Source organism: Mauremys reevesii, linkage group 2, assembly GCF_016161935.1.
Source record: "Mauremys reevesii isolate NIE-2019 linkage group 2, ASM1616193v1, whole genome shotgun sequence".
NCBI classification, from domain to species: domain Eukaryota; kingdom Metazoa; phylum Chordata; order Testudines; family Geoemydidae; genus Mauremys; species Mauremys reevesii.
Window position 1 is genome coordinate 64,343,579 of NC_052624.1, and position 16,087 is coordinate 64,359,665.

General features: G+C 40.1%; 1 protein-coding gene across 6 annotated transcripts in view; it reads left to right on the top strand.

Moving 5' to 3' along the window:
• Positions 1 to 16,087, top strand: part of CREB5 (cAMP responsive element binding protein 5) — a 397,399-nt gene that overhangs the window by 85,190 nt on the left and 296,122 nt on the right. Inside the window, exons 1-2 of one of the 6 annotated variants that reach the window (XM_039526913.1) lie at positions 7,015 to 7,032; positions 8,312 to 8,436. The exons of 3 other annotated variants lie outside the window; for them this stretch is intronic. In XM_039526913.1, coding sequence (XP_039382847.1) covers positions 8,434 to 8,436 — 3 coding nt within the window. In that variant the 5' untranslated portion in view covers positions 7,015 to 7,032; positions 8,312 to 8,433. Of the gene's footprint in view, positions 1 to 7,014; positions 7,033 to 8,044; positions 8,162 to 8,311; positions 8,437 to 9,489; positions 9,570 to 16,087 lie in introns of those variants that run through there. 2 more of the 6 variants (XM_039526914.1, XM_039526916.1) reach the window with 2 other exon arrangements.

Consider the following 16,087-nt stretch of genomic DNA (forward strand, 5'->3'; position numbering starts at 1 on the left):
ATTTTTAGCTGCCTCGCAACTGGTCACATACAGACGGTATTTGGGGCATATTTGGAAGGGTCTTGGGGTAGAGGATCCAAATTATAGAACCTTGGAACCACAAAATGTGTTAGAAATTGATTGCAGTTCCCCAGCACAGTTCGTGATTGTAGATTTATCATTAAATCATATGAAGCAACTTTATTTTCTTAAACAAATAATCAGTGGAAAACAATGGGATATAAACACTGTTAGAATCATAGATGGTGTCCTCTATCGTTATCTATCAGGAGAACTGGACATTTGGGAAGGGAGGAGGAATAGATTTTCCTTGTTTTTTGGGGGATTTTTTGCCTGTCTTCACACAGATGACCATGTGTCTATCTCCTTTGCGTCTTCCCATTCCACTCAAGGCCCTGCAACATAGCTGCCATCCACTTGGGTGAGATTTGCACATACCTCCCTTCAAAGACCTTTCTTACTTGGCCAGATGGGTCACACTTTAAGAGGACACGTGGCACTCCGTTCTGCTCACGTTGTACAGAATGCTTCCTTCTACTAATGCTAAGCAGTGCTGGGGGTGATTCATGGAAGTGTGGAGAGTATTGCCACGAGGCAGTGTGCTGTCCCAACAATGTGATCCAGTCACAAAAAAAAATACAACTTACTTTGGAGAGCCTATCAAGATTTAAATGAGGTTTTTAATTCCTCCTTTTTTATGCATTTGTTTAGCACTTTTCATCTGTAGATCTAAAAGCCTCTTACAAACAGGAGGGTCACTATTATCCCTGTTTTGAAGTTGGTATAACTAAGGCACTGAGAGTTTTAGCAAACAAATAGGAAAACAATGGCCAAGCCAGGAATAGAACATGAATCTCATGACATCTGTTGTGCCCTACTCTAGATCGAAGTGGATTCAGAGGCTTTCCTTAGCATCTGCGATTAAAGAATGTGCTACTTTGGCTTAATAATAAGCAGAAACACTTGATGTGTAACCATAAGGTATCTGGTGACATGAAAGTCTGGCCTTGTGGGGTTAGTAATGCAGCCTCCCGGTGAAGCACTTACACATGTGCATAACTTTAAGCACACATGTAGTTCTATTGCACATGCACATCCTTAAGTGTCTTGCTGGATTGGGGCCATAGGTACCAAGATGGTGCCAGAGGTCAGCATATCTTTTACAGTGAAGAGGACAGAAAGAGGTACGGTAATAACTATTTGTTTCCCATCTGCCCACTCTCCCTCCCCCGAAAAACCTACAGACGAAAACCCACTCACTTCATGTTTGCAGATGATCAAGCCCCTTCCATCTTTGTGCTCCCAGTGATCACTTGTTTTGATTTCCCATAAGGTAGGCCTTTCCCTCTCAGCTTCCATTGTCGTCTTGAAGTAAATAAGCTTTTATAACAACCAGAGTTTATAGAAGAAGGGTTCCAAAAGTTGAGAGAAACCCACGAGTCAGTAACTTAGTTAATTCTGTGATTTAATTTCTGTTCCTTTCAAATGTTCTCACATGAGCCCAATTTAGAATTAGATACTTCAAAGTTTGCTCAGCCCATGTTCCTTCAAAGCTGCCTATCAGGGCCTTCCCCTACCCCAATTTTTTTCTTTTCAAACCCTTCTTATTATTTGGAAAACATCAAAGGGATTTTCACACACCAAAATGAATAGCCTAGCAATATACAAGTCAGACAGTAGAAAGAGTTGTCATTAAATCATGGTCTACAGTGTGTGAAAGTTTCAGACCTATGCATCTCAGGAAGCATCTATAACTGACTTTGCTTCAACCAGCAGTGGTATCTGAACATGGAACCTTCACTGCTGAAAGCATGAACGTTTATTTCTTGGGTGTAGGACTACATCCTCTAGTTGGCAGCTCTAGCAGACTTATTCATGTAGCCCTACTAATTCTCCTAGTATGAGTTACATGCGCAAGCCTGCCCTGAGCATAAGGAGTAGAGCTGGTTGAAATTTTTCACAGGAAAACATAGTCCATATCACCCTGAGTGCATGTAGTCCTTAAAACTCTGCTCTTCCCAGTGGGAACACCTCCCCTCCACCTGCCTCTCTGCTGTGAGAGCATTCTCACCATACCTGGTCTCTTCTGCCACATCTAGGTTCCTTGTTGGTTCTCTTCCATCCTTCTGCCAGGACAGCCACCCCAGCCTTTCCAGCTGAAGAGCAGCCCCTGCCCTTCCCAGCAGGAACCCCACAGTCTCTCTGCAGGGAGATCATCCTTGCAAGCGAAGCATCCCTCCCTCCCCTGGCCCTCTCACTGTTCCCCTGGGCCCATCTCTCATCAAGTCTCTCTTCCCTTTAGGGCCCAGGTACCCTCTTTTAAGCCCAATTGGAGTGCTGTACTCATGAGACACAGGTGCACTGGGCCTGCACCCTCTTAAAGGAGGAACTATGGTGAAGGAGAGGAAAGCAAAAACAAAAACCATGAAAACAAAATGTTTTCAAGAGAAACTTTCTTGAAAAATATCAAATAAATGAAACGTAATTTCTTTTCAAAACTTGCAAGACTAGAATAACTTCAGAATTTTCCTTTTTTAATTTTTTTGACCAACTCTAATAGACAGAACCTACCAGAGGCATCTGTCACCTTTTGCTAACAATGTATGTCTAATAATGTGTGACATACTGTATCCTTTTAAGATTGAAGCCTATAAAGACAAAATGTAAAAGTGCTTTATAAGTGATAAGTATTAATACTAAAAGCAAGGAGAACTGTGAACACTTCTGACAAGGAACTAATCAAAATATAGGAGCGTTAACGCCTCTATCTGCTTAGGTCCTGATCCAAAGTCCACTGAAGTCCACTGAAGTCAACAGAAAGACTCCAGTTGACTTCAGTGAACTTTGGTTCTGGCCTTTAACCTTGACACTTACGCTTAACTGCCTATATCTGGAACTAAGAGATGTGACGTGGTTTTTTTTTTATTAGTATGGTGCCATCAAAGCAAACGACACTGAGGGAAAAGGGGGCTGTGCCAATAAAGAAAAATTACACAGTCCTTTCCCCAGATGGCTAACCAACAGAGGGCTTGAGCTGGGACAGTACAAAGCAAACAGAATGAGAGCCAAGTGATCATAGAATGAGGTGGTATTTAGAAGATTTTTTGAAAGAGGAGAAGCTGGGCAAGCCCCCTGGTAAGGCACTAAGTAGGGAGTGGGTTAAAAGAAATAAAGGGATTGACTGGGAGAGAAGTTTGGGCAGAGTGAGTATAGGGCAGTGTGACTGAGAGTAGGAGATTAGGGTAGAAATGTAGGCAGAAGTGTTACCAAGAGCCTTGAAGGAGCAGAGATGCTTGAACTGTGTGAAGAGAGGAGGAAAGCTAGTGGAGAAATTTTAAGAAAAGAAATCTCGCCAGAGTGACAGTAGAAGGAGATCATCCTGATATTAGTGTTTCAGCTGAATTGTAATGGGGAGGAAGCTGGAATGGAAGGATCACAATAATCAGGATGGGATATAACTGGATCATGAACCCAAAACCTACGAGTACGTAGAAAGCGCCCTGGGAAAGGGAGATGCATGGTCACATGGGGATAAGGAGGATGAATGCTACTCTGACCTTTTGATTTATTCCTTACCTTTCAGGGTGGATAAAAATTGATTTAAAAAAAATGTAAATTGGATTTTTAATTTTAAATTAAATGCATTTTTGTTTTTAAAAATAAACCTCTTTAAAATACAAATTTTAAAATAAAAGTTATGACAACCTACATTAAGGCCTAAACTTAGTACTGTCTAGTAAAGTCATTGAAATTAAAATAAAAACATTAATATTAAGCAATACATTTGTACTGCTGAAGTTTGAAAGGAAGCTACTGAACTGATGGAAGTCTCTGGTTAAGCACCTAGAACCAGAGTTTGTTGAAGTGCTAAACCAGCTTTGCGGATGGATTGATTTAAATCACTAAATGGAAAGTCTTGATTTAAATAATGAATGTTAACTCAAGTACAAATGGAAAAGTTATTATTTTCTAAAGAAAGTTACATTCTTATTGTTTGACATGTTGATTTACAACTATAACTATATACATTTATTTACACCATTATATACAGTAGCTTAATATTTTCGGTTTCTTATAATTGTACATTTTTAGTATGTTAGAAAATGGTAAATGATAGATGGAATCATAAATATTCATAATTTTGAGAACTGAGCCCATCAGAGCTTTGGGAGGGAGAAGCTATAAAACAGGAGTATAAGACCACCTATGTGAGCTTAGTGGATGATCCTGATGAGAGAGATGGTGGTGTGTTCTGGAGTCAGAGGCTGGGTCCCAACGCCTGTGATGACTTTGTCAGTCTCTTGCACCCAATAGTTCAGCCCTGGGGACTGCCAGGATCAAGCCCTTAATATAGTACATGACTTATTGTGCCATATTTATAAAGCTTGACATCAAAAGTTTTAGATATTTTCCTTCTGAGTCTGTCTTTATAAAGAAAAGCAGTCTTTAACTCAAAGACTCATGGATTCACCATAACTATTTTTATTTAAATGTTTTACGAGATTATAATAAGTTTAGGCCTTAACACATTTGATTAAATTTAGATTTCATTTCAGCCTGGTTTATTTTTAGAAACAAAAGCAACTATAATGACAAAATAAAAAAGCCACTTCAAATATAAAAAACATTAATCCACCCCACTCGTTTTTCACTGCAGTAACTTCTGCCAGTGCAGAGAAAATATTTTCTTCATTTCAGTTTATTCAACTAGTGTAATTCAATAACTACTTCATTTGAAGTTGAGAAACTGATTGGGAGTTGGATAAGCTGGAGACCTTGTTCACTTCTTCCAGTTTATGAATAAAAGCTACGTGTGAAAGGATGAGATTTACTAGTTCTAAAATCTTGAAGGACGATGTTTCTGGCCACCATCAGTTCAATTCTCTAATTGCAGATACTTCCTTTGTTCAATAAATCAGTTTTAAATGTAAAACATGTTTTGGTAAACTTTTAAGGTTTTATTTTATTTAACTAATTAATAAATACTTTGTTTGATTTAACTGATTAAAATGTTGTTTTATGCATTTTAATTGAATTCCAGTTTTCATCCAAATAGAGATTGACTCAAATCACAAATAAAATTAACCATCCACCATTTTCCAATAGCATAAAAAGGAAATATTGTTAATCTCAATAAATGTTTGTTAATTGCTCAAATAAATGTGCATAGATATAGTGTATCCTTCTGATTAGCAGAAAGAAGTACCAGATTGGGTGTAAAGTCTATATTTAGTTGAAAATCAACATGTTTTAATGGTTACCAAAGAGAATCAACTTTTCAGATATTTGCCTAAAGAAAAGTACAAATGCAAAACAAGATTAAAAATGATTATTTCAACCATGGTTTCCTGCTTGATGATCTAAATCATGATTAAAATTGGTGATTTAAATTACCTTGATTTTAAACTAATCCACCCTGTTTTCTTTGCTTATGGAATAGCACGTCATGGAACACATGCTAGATCACAGCGGAGAGAGCTGTGCCTGCAAGCTGTTGTTGTAAAATCCCCTGGCCTTTTTGGCAGGTTTTCTATGGAATAGTATTTATTACCTATAACCTTAGAAAATGCCATGCATCGTCTTCTAGCCTTTCTACAAGGAAAGAGAAATATTTTTGTTGTGGTCCTCACAAGAGCCTGATGTGACAATTAACCTTCACTTCCTCAAAAAGAAGCAAACAACCCCCTCCCCAATAACCCCTAACAAAAAACCTGCAGAAGATGCGAATGTTTATGGTGCAATGTTTAGAGGAGCCAGTGTTCAAAAGCTTCCAGTTATTAGACTGTCAAAGATGTTTGCCTTTGAAATCACTGTTTTTAACTGAGTGCAAGTATGTTCATATAATTTGATTTATTCTATGTTTTTTTAAATTTCTAATGACAAAAAAGCATTTATCCTTGGGTCTATGCACCCTGACATCAACTGAGTTTGTATGCATTTTAAAAAAATAAAAAACACAGAAAACCACTCCAATCCAGGCAGCCCAATCCTACCAGGATGGTTTTATGGCTAGACATTAAATTGGGCTCAGGAGATATAGGTTCAATCCCTGGTTTTGCCACTGACTTCTTGTGAGACCTTTGGCTGAGATTTTCAGAGGAGCCTAACGAAATGACAGTGCCCAAATATTATTCTAGTGCAATGTAATTTGGGGCACCTAACTGCTGTAGACTCCTTTTGAAAATCTCTGCCATAATCTCCTTGTGCTTCAGATCCCCGCCTGTAAAATGGGGACAATAACACATTTTGACTTCATAGGGGGCTGTGGAGAAGGAGAGAGATCTGTGCAGAATTATGTATGGAATATTATATGTACCTCAGTTTATCAGTGATATTTATTCTGGATGACTGCATGGAGTTAAACCAACGGAGGCTGTAGAAGGGGAACAAGCAGAAAACAAACCTGATCTCTGTCATTGTTGTCTCCAGGAAGAATACCAAGGATCCTCATGAGAACAATGAGAGCTAGTCTTTGGGAAATATCTACCTACCTGCTGTTTCCAGCCAGGGTAACAGGCCTTTTTTCCCCAAGGCCAGAACCTAAGATCAAAGGAACACAGCCCTTAAAAAACCCTTGCCTCCAGAGCAAAAGCATGTATGGGAGCTGAGTGTTCAGCTGCTCTGGGGAGAGGAGAGAGAGAATAAGATACTGCAAGAGGACAGTCTGTCTCTCCCTGCCCAGAGATGGAGGTAGCTGGGCTAAATTGAACTAAGACAGAGAGGAGTATCTGAGGCACCTAAGCTTGCCTGTGTGTTGAGGGAAATGATCAGCTTCAGGCAAGGCCCAGGTGTGCAGACCTTTTTCTCTGCTTGCTGTGTATCTTTGGGTGAATGGACAACACCTGTATCTGGAACAAACTGTTTTGAGTCATTTTAATCAGCATTAGTAACAGGCTGTCAGAGAGAAGTTTCTCATAGGTACCAATTACAGCTGGGCCTGTCATGTGAGCATGGTTGTATGTGGAGGCTGAAACTGCAAGGTCTAGTCTCAGAGTGGTAGAACTATGGGGTTCTACCTAGGGAGAGGAGAAGGTAGCAAAACTTGTCACCTGAAGGGTTCATTCTTGAGGGAATACAAGAACCATGGACTTCCACTCTGGGAAAAGTGAAGGTGTAGGCTTTTTCACCCAGAAAGATTGCCCACACAGAGACTGGGGAGAGATCACAGGCACAGCTCTCCCCTGACATGTTTTGAAAATGAGTCAGTGTTTGTGAGGCACTCAGATACTATGGTGATGGGGGGACATATAATTAGGTAGATAGAATCAAACCAACAGTGCAGACAAGTCCTCCCTTATACCCTGGAGATCCATTATTCCCCTGCCTCACCCTCTGCACCTACCTCACAAGTACTACGTTGCATGGAGTATGTAACAAATGTCACGTGAGAGGGCAGCTGAAACATAGCATGTATTTTTACCATTCTGGTACTTTCTTTGTGTCCAGTTAATAATCTTCAAATCATGTCTGTAAATTCACTAAGCACCTGATTCAAGAATCATAAAGAGAGATCCTTAATTTTCTATTGCATCACAATTTCAGGCCCACAAGCCTTTAAAAAGAGCCTCTGCCATTTTTCCTCTCAGTGCCTCCTGTGTGTTTCAGAAAAACATATGTGGGCAATTTGACTGGGTACAATAATAAATTAATAAATAGCATGTGTTTTTCTTCAGTGGTCCTGTCTGTCTTCTTTCCTAGTAGATATAGGGACCAGTCCAGCAAGGTGTTGAGCATCCTAAAGTCTCAGTGATTTCTCTGGGAGTTGGTGGTGCTTGTTACACCTCAGGAGGCACTTGGCACCTAAAATGATTAAGCTTTATTCTCCAGGTAACAGAGCCTCTGCTGCACATGTGCTAAACAGAGAGGCTAACTAAGCTTGGTAGTAACGGCTACAGATGCAAAATGTTTTTACATTTTACCCCCCTGTTACAGATATTATCACTACAACAAACATTCACCTTTATCCCTTCTTGGTCTCTGACTCAAGATGAATTCCCTGGGAATTTTTGACCATAGTCCCTTCAGTCTTTTTCTCCAGTTGAGAGGAGAGTGAACAAAAGTGAACTTTGCTGATTAGTTTTTTAAATAAAGACTCTGTAAAGAGGTCTGATCTGTTTGGAGCAAGGTGCTCAGTACTTTCTGAAAACGAGGCTCCTTTAAGGTATTTCAGTTTCGGCTCCTAAAAAGTGAGGCATTCAAAATCACTAGTCACTCTTCATAATCTTGGCCAAGAATTCTTTCTACAATTCTGATGGCTGAGGCTTGAAAGCTGCGCGTTCACATAAGTACAAGTTATAAATCTGTTTTTTAGAGAGGTTTGAATTTCACCGCTTTACACTTGCAGAGTGTAGAAGTTGTTGGCTTTTTGCAGCCTGTGAATGTGCAGTCTACGGAGGATTGCCCCCAGTTTGTTTCCTTATCTTCTGGAAAGTGATGGTGGGTTTGTTTTTTTTAATGTGTTGTTTTTAATACTCTTTCTCATAGTAATGGCTTGGTCGCTGCCAGAAATTGGTGGCTACTCACTAGCTGGGAAGTAGTTTCATTGTGATGAACTACCTTCTTAATGGAAGCAATATTCCTTTAGCCACAATGGCTGCTGTTAAAAATCCATTTGGTAATGTTGCAGTCTTTTCTGAGAAGGATTTCTGAGCAATTTTTTAACCGAGGCATATTTGCAATCTTTAGGTGTGATCAGGGGAGAGAGGGAGGGAAGAAAATCCCCTTCATGCATACACACAGAGGGAAATGCTGCAGCACCAGTAGAGATCTCTTTTCACATCTTCCTGGGCCTGCTAAGTGGATCTGGGTGTTGTGGATGTGACTGTGGGAGCATCTACCAGGTCTGCTCCTGCATATGAATTGTGTTGAGCTGCTGGCAAATTCCATGTAAATGCTTGATTCTTGGGGGCAGATTTTCTCCCATCCATAGTAACCATAGTCTGAGTAGCTGGGTTTGGTGGAGTGGTTATTACACAAGAGTGGAATGACAGGATCTGTCCTGACTACTCCCAGTTTGCTAAAGTGAAGCTGCTGCTGCATTTGTGCATTTCCCTGTCCCCCATTTTTTAATTTGAGGTGGGGAAAAGGGAAGGGAGAGTAATGACCTATGGATCTACTTGGTCACAGTAAAATAGTGCTCTGGGTGCAGAAGGCCAATATGTAAACTGGATAGCAAATCTTTTAAAACAGGTGTAGTATGCTAAAGGTGTAATTCCAAATGGCAATGATTCACAGTGGAGAAATGTCCACATGTGACGTAGCACAGGAGCGGGTGAATGTGCAGTTCTATTTCAGTTCGTTTATTAATAGATCTAGAGAAGGTCTGTGTCTGTAGAAGGGCACGATTTAGCAATGACACCTAAACTGGCTCTGCCATCAATTCCTGGTGTAACTTCATTCACTTCAATTGAGTTAGGTCAGGAGTGCCGGATCCAAAGATCATTGAGGTCATGGACCTGATCCACCACAGCCCATCAAGATCAATAACAAATTCGGCCCATAGAGATTTTTAGCCATGAGGACAGTCTGGGATCTCTGCAGTCTGGAGGAGAGACGGCTTACTGCAGTGTGTAAGTGCTAGAGGGCTTTTGAGACCAAGAAGCCCAATGATTTTAATGCTTTGTAACTTGCATGAGTGTCTCTGTATTTTCAGGTTGCTATATAGTTCAAACAGATCCTTACCCACCCTATGTGAACCTCTTTTAGAGTCCAGACCTGGCCCTCTGTACTCAGTAGAAAACTTAAAACTAATTTTCACGGTAAACAGTTACATTAGTTGTTTAGGAGGCTGCTAGGATGGCTCTGAAACTAAATGTTTTATCTGAATGAGACCAATTGGAATGGATAATTGCTCTGCTCTGCATTTCTACACGTGCGTGCATGAACTTAAAGTGAATAAAGCTCATTTGATAGAGGCTGCTATGCTGTTCTTAGTAATGTTAAATTAACAACATCTTGATATATGTAATGTGTGTCAATGGCCCAGTAGTTTTATATGTCTAGAATGTGTATATATATCAAGGCTAGATCTGCCCCGATTACCAAGGTTGGAGTGAACATTTTTAGTTTTTAATGTAATACTCTGCGGTGCTGAATATTGCCTGATGCGAGTTGAGGATTGTCAGTGCTCTCAGAAGACATTCAGCACCTCAAGGAATTGGACCCTATGCTAATATCATTAAACTTACACATTGAGGGTATGTCTACACTGCAGTTAGACACTCGTGACTGGCCTGTACCAGCTGACTCAGGCTTGCAGGGCTCAGGCAAAGCGGCTGTTTAATTGTGATGTAAATATTTGGGCTCGGATTGGAGCCCGGGCTCTAAGATGTGGGAAGGTCCCAGAGCTTGGGCTGCAGCCTGAGCCAGAACATCTACATTGCAATTAAACATCCCCTTAGCTGGGGCCCATTAACCAGAGCCCCTTCGCCCAAGTCAGCTGGCTCAGGTCAGCCACAGGTATCTAATTGCAGTGTAGATATACCCTAAGAGTCTGATTCAAAGCTCATTGAAGTTAATGGGAACCTTTCAATTGCCTTTAGAGGACTTTACATCAGGCCTTATAATATCTTTGGTCATTTTATATGGTGTGGGTTTCTCGAAGTTCTTTTAAAAACTATGTTTCTTTTGCCCAATGACATGGAAAAATGAATGGTTAAAGGCTGGTGAATGAGTTATTAATGGTCCGTCTTTCCTACACAATAAAAGCATTTATTTACCTCTTAAGTTTTCAGCTATGAAGGAAAAAAGGCATGGTAGAGGTTGGTCTATGTTTGTAATTGTTTAGATATACAGTATTGTGAATAAAATATGTTACTGTCTGATGACAGAATTTTTGTTTAGGAGTATTTCATAATAAAGGAGAATTTTGGCTGGCAAAGTTTTCAAAGTTCACAATAAGCTGTTGCTGGCATGAAAGTCAGCTAAACAGGCTCATGTTGTTGTTTCCCCCAGGATGTCTTTCATGCTTTTTTCTCTTCCCATTGGAAATACAATTATTTATTTGCATGCAAGGTAGGTGAATTCTTTTATCTATTTGTGTATCATAAACCAAACAATTAGTATACTGCAGTCACAGTGCACTTTAAAAAAACAACCCTTCAAAAGCCTTTAGTCAATATTATTATTGGAGGGAAAACTCTTAAGTAATTGTATGCAAACAATAATAGGCAAAGTTGTTTGGTGTTTAATAATAAAAGTTGCTCTGGAAAACAAAAAAAGTGACTTTTAGCACAGAGCTCCACATGCAGTGAACCCAAGGATAGAGATATGATGTCAGTCTTTGAAGGGATGGACAATACACTGTCTGCCAACACTGGAAAATCCCAGAAGATTAGTTTATTTGCCAGATGTTATTGGGAGTTCGTCACTGACACCCTCTGCTTCATAGTCTTCATCTCACCCCGCAGTTGCCTTTCCTGCCCTTTGCAAAATGCCTGTAGATCTCTTTTTCAGAGTGCGACACTCAAGTTCCTCCTTGAAGTTGATGTTTTTGCTTCCTAGCAATAGGAAGGTTGTCCTGTTGACTTATGAAGACGATCTGAAACCTTTCTTGTTTTTCTTTAATACACCCACGATAACTCTCCTGGCATCAGCATATGCATGAAAGAGACACTGATGTGAAGTGTAGTAGCTTCGTCAGTTCTGGAAGCCTTGCCAGTACTTGTGGAAGATATGGGACTACACTTCACACAACCCCATTCACTTCAGTGAGTTTGGGTGCTTGATGTATACATTGGGATGGATTTTGTCCCATAGGGTATAAATCTGCTGGGTCTTTTTATGAATAATCTCAGAACCTAACCCCTTTCCCTCTTTTCAGCAATCTGTTTTTGTGCTGCTGTCAGTTGCAATCCTCTTGAGAGTACCTCAAGCATTGCTCCTTACTGGGTGATACTGATCAGAATTAATCAAAAAACAATATTGAGTGTAGGAGAGTCTCAGACCAATGACAGCAGACAAAAAAAAGTTTGAACAGACAGAAATTTGCTTATATATTTCCCCCTTAATTCCTGCGGGAGTTTTCTGGTAAATATTGATTTCAACTAATAGAAGTTTTAACTTGTCTATGGGCTTGTGCCCCAAGTAATTATTCCCAAGGTTAAGGCTTGCTTAGTGAAAGAACAAAATGAAACATACTTCTCTTTAAGATGTCAGCTGGTGATGGTTATTTCTTAGAAGAAGATTGTTGCCATTGGTTGGTTGTATAGTACATTTTTTTAAATATGTAGAACAATTTGAGAGGCAGAGGATGAGTGATTGTGTAGTGATGAGTTGAGTATGAGATTCTGACTTTGTATGACTGCCCACAGATATCCAAAAACCACTCTGCTTTACTGTGGACGTATTGGGTACTGAGGCTGCCACTTCTAGTGATGTCACTCCCAGAAGAAAGGCCTGGAGTACTTCCAAGAGAGGCAGTGAATCCATTTAGCCAGCGTGTGTGTGTGTGTGTGTATAAAATGATTACCTCACTCCCTCTCCCAGAAGGATTGCTTCCAGCATCGGAGTAATGTCCCTTTCCTTATAAAGATTCAGTTTGAATTTTTGAATACTTTTGAGCTGAGGCAACTTTCATGAACAGTTTCAGTGCCCCTGTTACTTCTTCCTTAATCTATAACCTACAATTTTCCTACTTCCTTTGTGATCTATCTCCTATTAGTTAACAACTAAATGGTCATTTCTATATAATAATACATCCTTCTTCTGTATACATCTAAAATAACAGGTTACTGCTTATTGTGTGTCCTCACTTTAAATGGTTTCATATTGATGGTTGGATAATCAAAACACTCATGCTTCTTATAGGCCCTGAGCGCCTGTATCTGGGTTACATAGATGCCATATTTTGTCATGGTTCTGAAATATTCCAAAAACTGTCAGTGAGGAAAAAGACGTAGTGGTAGGAGAAAACCAAAAGTCTAGAAAAGTCCTCTGAACTTATGTCTGTATTTGACACTGGTGTGATTGCTGCTGGAATGCTGTGTCTAGTTCTGGTGCCCACAATTGAAGAAGGATGTTGATAAATTGGAGAGGGTTCAGAGAAGAGCCACAAGAATGATTTAATGGTTTAGAAAACATGCCTGATAGTGATAGGCTCAAGGAGCTCAATCTATTTAGTTTAACAAAGAGAAGGTTAAGAGGTGACATGATCAGTCTATAAGTATCTACATGGGGAACAGATATTTAATAATGGACTCTTCAATCTAGCAGAGAAAGGTGTAAAGCAATCTAATGGCTGAAAATTGAAGCTAGAGAAATTCAGACAGGAAATAAGGTGTACATTTTTAACAGTGAGAGTAGTTAACCATTGGAACAGTTTGCCAAGGGTGGTAGTGGATTCTCCATCACTGACCATTTTAAAATCAAGATTGGATGTTTTCTTAAGAGAGATGCCCTAGGAATTGTTTGGGGGAAGTTTGATGGTCCCTTCTGGCCTTAGAATCTAAGTATCTAGGAACTTGTGAAGACTCCCACCAGGACCTGAGACCTTCCCATACTCAATAACTGCTCATCTAAACATTACCTAGTTTTCCCCCTGCCTAATATTATCTTCCTGGGTGGGATGAAACGTAGTGACATGCTATCTCTGTTTGCTGTGACTGGAGGCAGCCAGTAGATCTGCTGCTTCCTATAGCATGCTTTTCCTCTTTCTTCTGTGGCAGGGGTGTGTGTGAGAGTGGAATTACAATCCTCCTCCCCACTCCTCTTTGGAGTTCCCCTGTCTTTTTCCCCTTCCCTGTTTGGGTTTCTCCAATTCTCTTCTTCATCCTCTAAAGCCACAGCATGGAGTAAAAGTTGAAGAAATGCTAGAGAGAGTGAGACAACATTCACTTTTTTCATAAATAGCAGGAACAGTGGCCCCTAGCAGCCAAAAGAAAAGGTAACAGCAAAAATTCTGTTTCTTTTCTATCCCAGTTGACATGGGACAGACAGGTGGACCTAGAACAGACAGACAGGGCAAAAATGCAGGACTGCTGTAAAGTGCTGTATGCCCTGCATTATATTTTGTCCAGGCCAGCAGTAAATGAACTGACTGCATTAAATCTGAAGCATTTAGAAGTCTTTTGTAGTCACAGAAATGGGAATGCTTGTGCACTTCATTTGGAATTTACACTGAAGTATTCAACTGGCCAAACACTTCACAGGTGTCAGTGGCTGAGTGCCATTTACACACCTTTCCTGCCACACAGACAATGCATTCTACTGGCCTGGGAGTGTTCCCCCGCCCCCCATACACGCATGTCATATAAATATAATCACAGAAAAACCACGAAAGTACCGGTACTATTGAGGATTTGAGCCCTTGCAATCTATCACATGAAGATCCTACCTGGGGACTCCAGACATAGATTAATTTCCAGCATCCAGAACTGTTTGGGAATGCTTTAATCCTGAAAATAGGGGGTTTCTATTGGAAATGCTGACAGACCCTTCACTGTAGCAGCCCAGGCGGCCAGTGCTATAATAGTAAGTCGTGTATGTGGAAAGCATGATGCTAGTGTTAGAAAACAAGCACTTTGGCTGAACAGTCGTTGAGAAGGAAAAACACCATACTCCATTTCATTGCAGCGATCCTCAAAATTGGCAGTTGGGTTTATTCAGGCAGGGAGAAATTGGTAACAAAGTTGGTCATTAACCCTGTGCACACTATATTTCCAAAAATAACAATTTGTAATAGCACGATGAGGATTGGTCACTAATATTGCCAGCTGGTGCTAGTCTGTCCACTTTAAAATTTTACATTGTCTGGAGATTGCCTTTTTGTACTGGTGTGGGTTTTTTTTCTTTTCAAGGTTTAATCTAATTTCATATTGCATAACCCCCAGCCTCCTCTAATACTGTTTAAATGTGTGCATGACACTGCGAACATTTGTAGTGCTTACTACCCTGAGTACTGCCACAGATCTCCATCTATTAGACTAGTAAGCACTACACTCATAAATACTTTCAGGATTGGGTCCTATGCTGGGAACAGAAGTCTGTATCCACCCTATCCTTCCTCACCTGCACCAGCATAAAGGGCACTACTCACCTGTGCAAGTGTTTGCAGGATAATGTCACTTATAGGGACTGTTTCCAGGAGTATAATTACTCACCGGAGTAAGTGTCTGTAGAATTTGGGCCTTGACCTATCCTCAGTGCAGCACACAATCTGTCCTTTTTCATGGTTCATCACGGGGTTGAAAACGTTGCAACATTCCGCCAGTCTGTGGTTGAAGGCTGAAAAGTCACTTTTAAAATGGTTAAAAAGGTCACACAGCTGCAAATAATAATGGCCCAATGAAAATCAGATTCTGACTGTAGCCCACTTCAAGAACAGCACTGAATCAGGAAACAAGCCTGCTTGATGCTTTTAGCAGTTAAAGCAATAAGAATACTGCTGACTTTTATTGACTGATTTACTTATTTATTTATTTCTAAAGTGAGAGAGAGAAGAGAGCAGACTTTCCTGGTGCGAATTTCTTGAAGTGTTTTTCTAATTGTAGAGGTGATGAAGCTAAAGCTCTGTGCAGCCTTGTTGAGAAGACTTTTAGTCCAACTCAGACGAGGATGCTGCTGAGAGGAGATGAAGTTTTGCTTTATTTTGGGGGTAGTTCGTTTTCTTTTGTTTGTTCTATGTGCTTCAGTTTTATTAATTATTCTAAAACGTGTTTGCAAGTGCATAACATACAAATTGAAAAACAAAGCAAGCCCCTTTTTTGACACACAACTTCGTTTCTCTTATATGTAGCATTGGCTACTGAAGCCCTTGCATGCTTCTGCCCTTTAATCTTTGCATTTGACTACCTCAGCTTCTCCTAGGCAGAATGATATTTCCGGGGAATGGCAGGCTACAACAATGTAGCAGATTTCCTCACATATGTATCCTGCCAATGAGACTCTTTACATAGTCACAATAGGGCAATAAATGCTGACAGATGTTGTTAACATCGCTATTAAAATCCAACCCCCTTTTCAGATCCATAATGCATTCAAACCTATGTTAATGATATCAGAACTGATCCTGACATATCGATATCATTTTAAGTGCTCACTTATATTAATAATTCCTGTTTGCAGTTCTGAAGTTGCCAAATACTGAGGA